The sequence below is a fragment of the Oreochromis aureus genome, linkage group 3 (assembly GCF_013358895.1).
Source record: "Oreochromis aureus strain Israel breed Guangdong linkage group 3, ZZ_aureus, whole genome shotgun sequence".
Taxonomy (NCBI): domain Eukaryota; kingdom Metazoa; phylum Chordata; class Actinopteri; order Cichliformes; family Cichlidae; genus Oreochromis; species Oreochromis aureus.
Genome location: NC_052944.1, coordinates 68,544,391 through 68,557,824, shown reverse-complemented (window position 1 = coordinate 68,557,824; position 13,434 = coordinate 68,544,391). Strand labels below are relative to the sequence as shown.

The 13,434-nt window shown below is 40.1% G+C and overlaps 1 protein-coding gene across 3 annotated transcripts in view; it reads left to right on the top strand.

Moving 5' to 3' along the window:
- Positions 1-223: 223 nt before the first annotated feature.
- Positions 224-13,434, top strand: part of LOC120437414 — a 30,115-nt gene continuing 16,904 nt past the window's right edge. The window contains exons 1-3 of one of the 3 annotated variants that reach the window (XM_039607995.1): positions 231-303; positions 1,092-1,193; positions 4,455-4,537. In XM_039607995.1, coding sequence (XP_039463929.1) covers positions 4,459-4,537 — 79 coding nt within the window. In that variant the 5' untranslated portion in view covers positions 231-303; positions 1,092-1,193; positions 4,455-4,458. Of the gene's footprint in view, positions 304-1,091; positions 1,194-4,454; positions 4,538-13,434 lie in introns of all 3 variants that reach the window. The other 2 variants (XM_039607997.1, XM_039607996.1) reach the window with 2 other exon arrangements.

The window sequence follows — 13,434 nt, the reverse complement described above, 5'->3', positions numbered from 1 at the left end:
TGCATTGGTGTTAAAATTATTTTATATGCTTTGAGTTAAATACTTATCTATATAAATATTTATCTTTTTCTTGTTTAGGTTCCAGTATAGATTGAAGTTTGTGTGTCTGCCTACAAAACCCATGTCCGGTCTCTCACAGTCCCAGCCAAAAGGGGCAGGTCTGCTCTGCATGATAAAAAAGAGAACTGAGAGGAAATTACTCACAGAAAACTTTTGATGATGTGGAAGGGTGCTACCATCTCACACATGAACTCACACTCCAGTTGAACTTTATCATCTGAAGACCAGGATTACATTTTACAGGTGAGTCAAGATAAAGAATAAAAATTTAACTTTATTATTTGAATTTCCAGCTGTGTGATAAATGTTTTTATCATTTATATGATACATGCATTGTTACACAGCTTAAATGTGCAGGAAACAAAACTTTAGTTAACTTGACAAAGGCTGCAGCCAACCAGAACATTACATTGTAACTGTGCCAGATTTTTTGTCAGTTGATACACAGAGAAGTGAAGCACAGTTCATAACTCAGTAAATATTAACTGGTGATATTTGTGATTGGGGACAAATATCACCTGTTGACGGGGAGATGGTGTGGTTTAGACTTAGCCTCCCTGATTTGTTCTCCTTGTGGTTCTTCCTCATGCCAACGACCTTTGACCTCTAATCAGGGATCTTGTCCTGTTGAGAAAACTTCTGCCTACTCTGCAGTTGTTCCTACACAGGTTTTATTTCCACACTGATGTCAGCTTTAACCAACACTTTAAAGTTTCTATTTCTGGTCAGTTTTCTGTCAGCAGAAACATCATGTTACACACCCACACATGGCCAAGGCCTCTTCCTATGTAAGGGTGTAGCAGTTTTACTTTCAACACTAAACTCGGCTTCCACTGCAGGGCAATCTCCATGTGGCGAATAAAATTTGAACTTGAACTTATTCTTATTTTTAACCCTCCCCACTGTGGGGTTAGTGCTTATATCCTTCTAACGAGGAGTGTATAACTCCTATTATGAACATGCATTGTAATTAATGTTAATATAAAGTTTTATCCGACCTTGTCCTTTCCTCCAATCTTTTCCTGCAAAAGAAGACAGACGATCAGCCCCTTCTTTCTACACACACAACTTATTTCCTGTCCTCTTGCTTGACTGGCTGGAAGACCATCCCCCACACACATTCCTGGGAGGGGGTATGTTTTGTATTACACGGATGTTGCATTTTCCTGTAATAATACATATTTGTGTAGTAAAAGATAAGATAAATGTGATGTGACATATATACAATAATTGACATATATATATATATATATATCCAGCTGCATTGAATGTGCAATAGTGGTCCTCCTTCCTGTGCTCAGACTGTGCATGGTAGTGGGTGCCTGTTTCTCCTCCAAGTGTCTCCTTGTGCTTGTGAGTCCTCCGTCCCAGTCGCACACAGAACAACAACAGTAAATAATCAAATAGAGCTGACAACACTTAGCTACACGAACGGCTTGTAACACTACCAGGCTTAGTGCAATACTCCAGTGCTGTCTGGCGCTCAGCCACACCATTAAATAGTCCTGCCTAAGATGGCGGATGATTGGCAGCAGCTGGTGAAGAATCGGTCGCAGGTGAGGCAGCTCAGACCGGCAGCGCTTCCGGGATGGAGGTCTCTCATTGCTCAAGTCAGACTACCTCACAAGTGCTAAATTATCTACCTGTAGAGATTTTACCTCTATTATTAGAAACTTTCTTCTGGAAGGCAGCAGCAATGTCGTCACACTTTTTAGTTGAAAAAAACCGAGTTGGTGGTGTAGCAGGGATTAAGCAGTTTATCAATGGATAAAAATAAAATAGCAGAATTAGACTGATTATTGTTAATCAGTTGGGAGATGTATGATTGTCTGGCTTGTTTTATTTCATTATAACAGTTAAGATACATTTTTATAGATTTCAAGATTAATTTCCAGTTGATTTTTCTCAATTTTCTCTCAGCTCTCTGGCAGATTTTTTGTGCCAGCTTTACCGTTTCACTGTTTCTCCAGGATGCTTTAGGTAGACTGTGTATGTCAACAGTTTTAACTGGAGCAATACAAGAAATTGGGTGAAATAAACTGTTCATTTCATCACATGATAACAGGTCCAGTAATGTATACTTTATTATATTCTTGGATGTTTATTTGTTGGTATTTATTTTGATAGATAAACAATGTCTGCAAAAAAAAAAAAAAAAATACAATAATTACCAGAGAATGTTTCTCAATGAAGGGGTGGGTGGGAAAAACAGTAAGACACATGAACAGCTTGGTGGTTGGTGGGCTTTTGTTTAAGACTATGCTTCCTCCTCACTGTTACCCAGCCATCCTGTGTTCCCAGCTGCTGCCAGTGGAGAGATAATGTGGTTTTTATTCAATAAGCAGCAAAAGCTGTGCATGCATGTATGGTATTTTAAGGGAGATGATGTTTGTGTTTCAATAATTGCCAAGGCTTGTAAAGCCAGAACATGGAATGGAGCCAAAAAGCAGATGCAAACAATCAAGGTAGACCAGACAAAGGAAACAAAACTAAACAGCAAACACAAGAAGAAGACCTGCAAAAACAAGACTGGAAACATAACAACCAGTAAGACAGAGACTGAGACTGAACTCGACACACACAAAAAAGGAAACAACCATCGAAACATTACTGACTGGGAACCAATGTTCCCTCTAATTTTTCATGTGTCTGAGCGAACACACAAACTCCCTGAGTGATCCCTTGGACCACTGTGAGCAACAGCAGACGTGTGCACTGTGGTCACGCCAGCATCTAATCCATCCAAGTTACATGGTTTATTAAAAAAATCAAATTACAGCATTTACATTTATGTTAGACGACTTTAATTAACTGCTTTAGCCCACTTACAATGAAAATAAAAAAATCTTATTCATGACCTGTGTAGTATGTTAACACTATTGGAAGGAAAAATAACTTGAACTCCAATTTCGCCTATTTCGACCCTATTTTTAACAAAGCTCTGACTCTGCAACATACAGTAAATAATGACCAATGTTGGGCAATTAATTATATAGTTACTTCTTTAAAAAAGTTACTGAGTTTTGCAAACAACAAAGTTTTTTGCAGCTGTTTACCTAAAAATGCAGCCAAGGCGTTTTTTTAAATAAACATTTCAAACTATTTACAGAAAAATCAGCTGTTCTGCATCAAATTTGATGCCACACAAATTATTTGTGCCACTCCAAAAATAATTTCTGTCCACTATGAGATAAAGGAGAACAACAGCCTGATACCTGCAGGCCTGACAACAGGAGATGTATCACTGCTGTAACACCTGTAACATTCAGCAGTCGCCTCATTGTTCTGACACACACAACAAAACTATTGACTACACTACACACTAACTACACACTAACTACACAAGATTTGCGCTAAACGTTGCAAATCTCTCACATCTCAAAACACCGCCGTCACTCCTAAAACTTCCCCCTCCCTAAACAACTAAATGCCATGTTGCCATATAATTTTTTGATTGGTCCACATGGTATATTTTTCGACCAATAGGAAAGGCTGGGGGGTGTTTTGGTTTTGTTTTTGCTTGCAGGCTTTCCAGCGTTTTTCTTATAAAACGCTGTTTTTACAGTTTCTTCCCGCAGTAAATATAAACAACGACAGTATTCAGGAAGAAAAACAAACATTGCAGATATTTTTATCATAACTCTGGTTTTACGTGGCCTATCAACACAATTTAAAAACTGGTATAAAGTCCACACTTTACCCGTCAATTGTTCCGTCTGTCCTGCTCACATCTCCAATGGTTGTACACGTTGTCATTAATGTGGCTTCACTCCACATCAGCCACGCCGCTTTGCTAGCTAAAACACCGGTGTCGGCACATAAGGACGCTGTCATAGCCTGTCAATGACGGTGATTGGCTGCATATATACGAATGTGAATCGCATCATTGGCTGGACTATGGGATAAGGTGGCATCGTTCTAATCCCATACAGGAGCAGCCAGTCACTCACTGACTAACACTGCAAAACAGAATTGTTAAAGTATTAATTTTAATTTCAATTGAGATTAGATGTTTTTTGTGCGGAGAGCGTGTCAGCAGTGCGCAATTGCGCATGTGCTGGGAAGACATGACTACCTACTGAGACAGGGCAGAGACAGACACGAGGAGACACTGGGAGAGCAGACAGGGATCACAAAAGGGAACTAAGAAATCTATAACAAACAAAATCACGTCATGAAGTCAAATTATAACTCAAAACAACCAGGTCAAAGATGCAGAACCATGACTGTTTGCACAAAACAAGACCACTTCACCTGCAGAAGCTGGGATCTATGAAAACATGACAGGAGAATGTCTGAACCTGTGTAGAAGCTGTGAAAATGTTTGGGGTGATCCATGTTCACATGTTTCCAGCTGGACTGTGTCACAGTGTCATGTTAATCATATTTTGCAGGGCCATGGCAGGACAGTGGCAGGGCTGCTGGAGTTTGAAGCTCATGATCATCTTCAGCCTCCTCGGCCTCATTGAAGAGTTCGGTAAGAGACTTCCACCTTAGTCTGGTGTTAGCCCTGCTATAGGCTGGTAACCTGTTCATGGTGTCTCCTGCCCTATGACAGCTGGGATAGGCTCCAGCAACCCTGATAAGGACAAACAGACCAGAATGGATGGATAGATGTGTATACAGTGGCTTGAAAAAGTATTCAGCCCCTTTGGTCTGAGTGCAGTCAGTTGCCCATAGACATTGCCTGATGAGTGCTAATGACTAAATAGAGTGCACCTGTGTGTAATCTAATGTCAGTACAAATACAGCGGCTCTGTGACAGCCTCAGAGGTTGTCTAATAGAATATTGGGAGCAACAACAGCATGAAGTCCAAAGAACACACCAGACAGGTCAGGGATAAAGTTATTGAGAAATTTAAAGCTGGCTTAGGCTACAAAAAGACAAAAGCACAAGTATTAGTGGTGCCCTGCACAAAGTTGGCCTTTATGGAAGAGTGGCAAGAAGAAAGCCATTGTTAACAGAAAACCATAAGAAGTCCCGTTTGCAGTTTGCCACAAGCCATGTGGGGGACACAGCAAACATGTGGAAGAAGGTGCTCTGGTCAGATGAGACCAAAATGGAACTTTTTGGCCAAAATGCAAAACGCTATGTGTGGCGGAAAACTAACACTGCACATCACTCTGAACACACCATCCCCACTGTCAAATATGGTGGTGGCAGCATCATGCTCTGGGGGTGCTTCTCTTCAGCAGGGACAGGGAAGCTGGTCAGAGTTGATGGGAGGATGGATGGAGCCAAATACAGGGCAATCTTGGAAGAAAACCTCTTGGAGTCTGCAAAAGACTTGAGACTGGGGCGGAGGTTCACCTTCCAGCAGGACAACGACCCTAAACATAAAGCCAGGGCAACAATGGAATGGTTTAAAACAAAACATATCCATGTGTTAGAATGGCCCAGTCAAAGTCCAGATCTAAATCCAATCGAGAATCTGTGGCAAGATCTGAAAACTGCTGTTCACAAACGCTGTCCATCTAATCTGACTGAGCTGGAGCTGTTTTGCAAAGAAGAATGGGCAAGGATTTCAGTCTGTAGATGTGCAAAGCTGGTAGAGACATACCCTAAAAGACTGGCAGCTGGAATTGCAGCAAAAGGTGGTTCTACAAAGTATTGACTCAGGGGGCTGAATAATTACACACACCCCACTTTGCAGTTATTTATTTGTAAAAAAAATGTTTGGAATCATGTATGATTTTCGTTCCACTTCTCACGTGTACACCACTTTGTGTTGGTCTTTCACGTGGAATTCCAATAAAATTGATTCATGTTTGTGGCTTTAATGTGACAAAATGTGGGAAAGTTCAAGGGGGCCGAATACTTTTGCAAGCCACTGTATTATAACATCTTTCAGCTGACAGCTGACAAGGACTAGAATCCTGAATACTCCAACTAACATTCAGCCTCTCTTGAGAACATAATTCTTTATGGTAGCATTTTATTACACAGCCCATAACCTAAGGTTAATTTTCATTTCACCATAAGTTATGTGCTGGAACATTCATAGGTTGTAACACCTCCTCCCAGATGTCTTCACCTTACTGTGCTCCTTCCTGGCAACAGAATTGTAAAACATTAAACTTTTTATAGATTAATTACTATTTACAATATCATAGTAATAGTGATAGTATAATAGTAAATATTACAAAATATTTACTATTAGTTGCAAATGATTAACCTTTTTTATAATTTTAAGTGAAAGTAGCAATAAAACACTATAAAACACGTCATTACATATAAAACTGAAATGTTGGAAAATAGTGCTTAATGCATTAAACCAGAGGTCTTAAACTTGCGGCCCGGGGGCCAGTTGCGGATCACATCACCTCTACTTGCGGCCGCGTATATTGACGTGAAAAAATATAATGCAGTTTGGCCCTCATTGATACTTTTTTTTATTAGAGAGGATTTGTTTGTTGTTGAGTGAAAGGTCAAAATAAGTTCTTTAAAAAGCAAAAAATTATTTAATATGAAAGCAACATGAGCAGAGAGCACAAACATGTGGAGGGATCGGCTGTGTTAGCTCAGTGAGAGAGTCACAAACTAATCTGTACACTTATGTCTGCGTTTTTATTTTGTTAAATATGAACCAAATGAGAGCACAAGTGCTGCCACGTGTCAGACAGAGAGCACCAATGTGTTTATTTGGTGGTTCAATGAAAGGATTCAATTAGTTAAAATTGAGAAGAAAAACATTTGCATTCACGTTTGCAGTTTTGTTATACAGTGTTTGAAATAAAATTAAAAAACAACAACAAAGAAACAAAACTACATTTTAGGGAATATTTGTGGGTGTCATTTACTTGGCAGGAAACACGGCGGCTCAAACGCTCAAAAGTTTGGTTATACTTCACGAGAATGGATGACAACAGGGCAACTTGCAATACTTGCAAAGTAGATATTTCATTTAAGGGAGGAAACACTACGAATATGCAAAAGCATTTGCTCACAAAACACATGATAACCTCAAATGAATGTCGTGTTTTTAATTCCGCTCCGGACTCGTGAATCTCAACCCAGCAGCAGCGGTAACGTTTGTAGTCCTCTCCTGTTAATGCGGCAGGTAAATAATCAACTAACAGTGCATATTATGTTAGCAAGATCTGCCTTATTACAAAACCTGCCATTACTGTGCGCTGCATTTAGGCGACCATGATGAGAGAGACAGAGTCTGGCTGGCGGTCGCTGGCACTTCTCACTGCAGTGTACCGGTAGCGTCTCCTTTCAGGCCAGGATAGACAAATGTCACCAAGCAGTGACTAAGTTAAGTAAGTGTAAGTGAATGTGTTTAATTGTAGGCAGGGACATTACTGGATATTCTTGTGTAATTGCTACAGAATAGTTTATGTTATACTTTGTTATTGCTACAGAAGAATATTTATTTTATTATTTTACATTTACAATTTTTATTCCTGGGGACCCTGTGACACCCCATGGAAGAGCCATAGGCTGGATCTCTTAAGGATCTCTTAAGATCTCACTGTTGGGTTTGTAAGCAGGGGCGGATCTAGAGAAATTTTCTTAGGGTGGCATGAGGGTGGCAAAGAAATCAAATGGGGTGGCAAAATCAAAGCCTTTTTTTTTCAAACACATATGCAGGTGGTTTCATATGATTAAATTGATTCAAACGTGTAAGTATACACGTTTTTCATATAAATATAGTCTATAATTTAATTATTGTCAGTAGCCCACATAATTAAACACTTTAGTTACATAAAACATGTGAGTTTTGATCCTATGTACTGTATAGCCTGTATAATAAATACATATGTAGCCCAATAAGTATAAAATCCAGAAAGCTACACAACATGGGGCGGTTCATCTACAAACACAAGTCTAACTTAAGTTTCCCACTGTTTTTTGTTAGAAATTAAATTACACAAAATGTCAGAAATCTGCACTGTCATGAACAAAAATTTAAACCTAATTCTTCATGATTTGTTGGATTAACCCACTGAGGTCTGAAATACAACCTGAAATTTCCCCTTGCCTTGTTTGGTATCATTCTTTTGAGCTCAACTTAATTTAGTTGTTTTTTTCACTGACATACTGCATTAGTGTTACTGATCTGAAATCACACAGAGAACTTAAAATCCTAGTAGTATTTTTTTACTGTAAAAAAAAAAACCCCACAGACATGTCGAGTACATTTTTATCACTTGAAATGCAAATATAAAAGTTACATTTTGTAAAGATATACAACTAGTTATCTAAAAAAAATATATTTTTCATTTCGTACAACCATTTCAAAATATTACTAAAACTAAAATGAGAGAACAATCAGGTGTCGCAATAAGATGCCCCACAAATGATGTGTGCCAGTAAAAAAAAAAAAAAAAGTTTGTCTACCAAAAGACAGAGGAGAACAGCACAGGGATAAACCTGCAGGCCTGACAACAGGAGGTGTATCACTCCACTGGTTTTCTACTTATTGACAGTGTTTACATTGCAAATGTGCCTTTGTGCCATTCATTAGTGCCCTCACTACACAACAGAACAACTGCACAAGACATTACAACACACTAAATATACGCTAGACGCTAAACGTCACAAATCTCCCACATCTAAACTCTCTCTCTCTCACTCGCTTGCTCTGTCTAGCTGCAGTTACCGTAACTCCCAAAACTCTGTCCTCTTCCTAAAGAACCAAATCCCAGGTGTTAACTTTTTTTTAATTGGTCAACATTGATCATTTTTCCACCAATAGGAAAGAGGTGGCTTTTTTCCTTTCTTTACTGTTTTCGTGCTGTCCTTAGAAAATGCTTAAAACACACACTCACAAAAACGTGACGACAGTACTTAGAAAAAGAATGGCTTATATATATAATCATTACTCTGGATTTACTGGCCTGTAATTAAAATTAAAAAAATTTGAAGTCTGAACTTTCAATGTGGGCTGAAATAGAGACTCAGCGTGGCTGCAGCTTGTTGCTATGCCAGCTTACATCAGTCATGTGTCCATGGACCACAGAGGGTTAATAACACTCACCTTCCTTCCATTTCCAAAGTGTAACATCCAACCACCTGTGTAAAATCCAAAATTCCCATGGTGTTGTTCAAAATGTGCTCTGACACAATCATAAGCATCGCTTGCCACAGAAAACAAGAAAAAAGCGGTCTTGCTATGGGCTGAACCATTTGTTAATGGTGGAGAGGGGGGAACACTGTGCAATATATTCAGTTTTAGCATTTATATTCACTGCTGACTGTAACTACGCTCAAACTGTTAATGCTATCTTATTTTAATAAACAACACTGTCATATGCAAAACTGGGGTGGCACTTGGGGTGGCAAGGGATCATTTCAGGGTGGCAATTGCCACCCCATGCCACCCTTCTAGATCCGCCCCTGTTTGTAAGGCCATGTTACGCCTAAATTTCTATTTTGTTCAAAGAGAAGATATAAAACAAAGTTCTAAGCTAATCGACCTTAGTGTTCTCCTTTTTTAAAACAATCGATAAAGAATCGAATCGTTAACAGAATTGAAAATGGAATCAGAATCGTGAAAATCTTATCAATACCCATCCCTATCCTCCAGACTGTGAGATAGCTTTTTTCCCACAAGCCATCAGACTCCTGAACTCACTACCAGCTCCCCCCTCCACACACACACACACACACAAACCACTAACAGACTCTATTGCAAATACCATTACCTTGGTATGCATGGTGGCCGTCAGTAATAATAGTGTAATACCTTTGTAACAATACAAAAATGAGTTTGAATTTTCACATTTTTATACATTTTCAAATGGAATAACCTAATAATAATAAGGTAATAGTGACTGATGTTTTAGCCTATTTGGATAGTATTACTATATGATAATGCTTGAATTAATCCTACCTTAAGTTTCCATCATTCTGCTTTGCTTAAAATCAATAATCTAAATATTATGTTTATTGCTCTGGATTATTAAATGGGAATATCTGTGGTAGTTTCTGTGCAATAAGCAGGGAACAAGGCTGCAAAATGCAAAACTGCCTGTTTCTAATTAATAACACATTGATAACCATGGTAACAACATTTTAAAGCAAAGACTAGTAAAGATAGTAAATAAAGAATCTTGATGACTACAAGGAAATCCATATGGCCGTTTCTGTGTAATAACCTGAACCTTAATAAAGTGGTAATTATAACTGACTGAAACAACATCAATGTTTCCCACTAATGCAAAATGCTGAGAATTAAGTTTAAAAGAATGCTACATAAATGCATTAAAGTTGCATGGGAGTGTGAAGACCCTCTTTCACAGCGTATTTTATATTTGGATTACAAAATATAAAATGTTAAAATATATTTTATGTAGGAAAGAAAGTAGGAGTAGTAATAGAACAATAGAAATGTGGAGTACACAAAAATAAGATACCAAGATGTCCTCCAACTTGTCCACTTCAGTGTTATGGGGCCACAACTCCACTGTCCTGCACCACCTTCATGATAAATTGACCCCTAACCATCCAATGATCCAGCCTCTCCTGTAGCTATAGCACCAAGCCGCCCGCTTGCATACACACGGCTGTAGTGTTGATCACCTGGTTGGTTTTGGTGATGGTCACAGTGATGATTGCCCGTAATGCTGCTTTCACATCTTCTAGTTGACCTTCAGAGTGTCACAATGGCCACAGGCTGATAGCTAGATTGGACTTGATTGCAGATAACCACAACAGAGACGGCTCAACGTTTTGAAGTGTTTATTATTTAGTCAACAAGTGAATTTGTGGGAGGGTGTTCCTAATGATGTAACCGTGGGACAGTGGGGGTGAATGGGGGTCTAGCAGGTTGCAACGGGAACAGAGCGGTTGTGTCTGGGAAGAAAAGAGAACAGGGTTGAGAAGGCGGCAGGTGCAGGGTATCCAAGCAGAGGTGAAACTGACTGATAGCGCTTTCTGGTGACCGGCGTGAACCTCGCTTTGAGGGAGAGGCAGCGATGGTCCAGGGGAGAAGTAGAAAGGCTGGCAGACCTGAGTTCCGCTGTGTCCAAGGTGGTGAGTGAGGCTGGAGGGCAGGCAGGTGAGGGTCCTTGTATTTTTTCTGAATATGAAGATGGTCCACGGAGAGCTGAGGTTGAGGGTGATAGCAAAGAATGTCCAGGGAATCTGAAGCACATGAAACCAAAGTTAACAAGGAAAAAGTGGCAAAAGCGTAAAAAGCCGTAGAGTCAATACCAACGTGAGGTTGATGACCAACTGGCGGTGAGGGAGAGTCTGAGGAGGCCTTAAATCCTCAACCTGATTGCCATGAAACAGTCTCAGGTGTGCAGGACTGCAGCAGGGATGATGGCTCCGCCCAGGGGTGGAGACCAAGGAACTCAGGTGCCTGATGGAATTTTCTAGTCGAGTCTCCAGATCCTGACACAGAGGATACTTCACGTAGTCTTGGTAACTGAAGGCTCCAGGTTTCCAGCTTCGCCATCATCCTGTCTCTCTGGTCAGCTTCTGTTGCACTCCGCATTCCTTTCTTTCTACTTAGAGCTTGGTACCCAATCTCACTGATATTATCACCCACCTGACCTGATGTCACAGGTCACAGGTTAGCCCGTAGGCAAGGTACAAACAAGAACGTAGAGTATTTTAGAGCCAGGTGTACACTGACACATACAACAATCAAGTGAGTGGTGTCTATTTACACCTACAGGCCAGTGGACACTCTTTCAATGATGAGGATGTACACATCCTGGACAGGATGGACATTTACGTGAAAAGGGAAAGACCATCGCTGAATTGAGGAGGGGGCAGACATCTGTCACCATCTTACAATGCTGTGATTGCAGCCATTCCCCAACAGTCATTGTTTCTGTCATTATGCAAATGTGCTGTTTATAGAGATTGAAAATGTGACCTCATTCAGGGGGAAAACCGCAAAGGATTCTGGGAACCCATGGCAAGAGGTACTAGCGCACCCAGGCTTTCAATTGAAATCAGTTACACAGCGATAAAAAGAAACAAAAAATGGCAAGAAGCTGTTGTATCATTAACTGCAATAGCCGGTCGCACGACAGCCACGGGAAGTCGACGGGTAAAGAGATCGGTTGTTATTGGTTTACGTCGTTGAAGAGAAATTGTGTGAGCCATGTTTCCGAAGTAACAAAGAGGCGACGGACGGCCTGGATTGCAGCCATTCAAAGACCAAATATAACTTCCCAGTCTGCTCCAAGCATTCCCACAAAGGTCAGTGTTTTGTAGTAGTTAATACGTCATTTTTCATAACATAATTGGTGATATAGGTTACAAGCAAATCTGGTGCTGAACAGAAATTGTTGCGCTTTGCTCCTTTATTTATTGTGCATAAATAGTGAATTGTCCTGACAGAATATTGTGTTTCGCTTCTGTTATTGCCACGGTACATTGACAAAAACATATACTTTTATTCACAGGATAAAACAGGTTGTTTTTTTTTTGTATCACTAATTGTCCAGTGCGATTACAACATACAATATTATTGTCACTGCTACATTTCTGTTATGCGTACCAGAAATTATTTCCACTACTAATTAATTACCATTAAGCTCAAAGGTCCTATTAATAAACGGTTAACAAATGTGTATTTATGACGACGATTTGTGAGACTGGTAAACTTAATTTGTTTGTACGATGGTCTTTCGTTCTACACAGTGCATTTCAAGGTCCTGTATCCATCCGTCGGTAAACTGTACCTGGGCTTATGTATGTGTATGCACTCACTCCAAAAACCGTATAATTATAAATATGAGTGTGGTGAAAGTTGGGCAGCACGCTAACGTCTTTTGTCCACTCTGTGTGCTCGTAAGGGTCTGACCCTTTCACTCCTTTGATTTTTTCCTCGTATCTTTTCTTTGCCTTTTCGTCGAGTCTGTCTTTGTACGGTCCGGCATTGTTCTCCTTCATTTTGTACATTCCTTTTTTGTGCGGCAAAGAAAAACCAAGAAGGTATTGGAACCAGAGAATGAACGTTTTGCGGTGCTTGCATTTGATGCGGTACTTTGATTGTTTTGCCACGGGTTCCCGGCATGCAATGCGCGGAAGTCACGTGATCTTTTAATCTCTATAAGGTTGCAACCTGTTGTCAGCTGAGTCTGAAGAAGTCACCTGATGACGATGATGATGAAACGTTTCTCCCACTGAAAATGTCCAGATGAACAGGATCAAACTTTGGAGAGTGACTTACCTGGATGATTGAGCATGGATCACTTTAAAGACACACAGTGGAGACAAACACATTTCTATGTTTTTCAGCGTTCTGTTATTACTCTCAGTTGCCGTCACTTTACACGCACACACATGAACACTACCCCAACAACAACGATGACGACAGGACGTCGTTCACCCTTTTAATTCAGGCGCAGTGATGCCGCTCAGTGTCGTGCACCTCGCTGCAGCCGCACCACAATCACTTATAA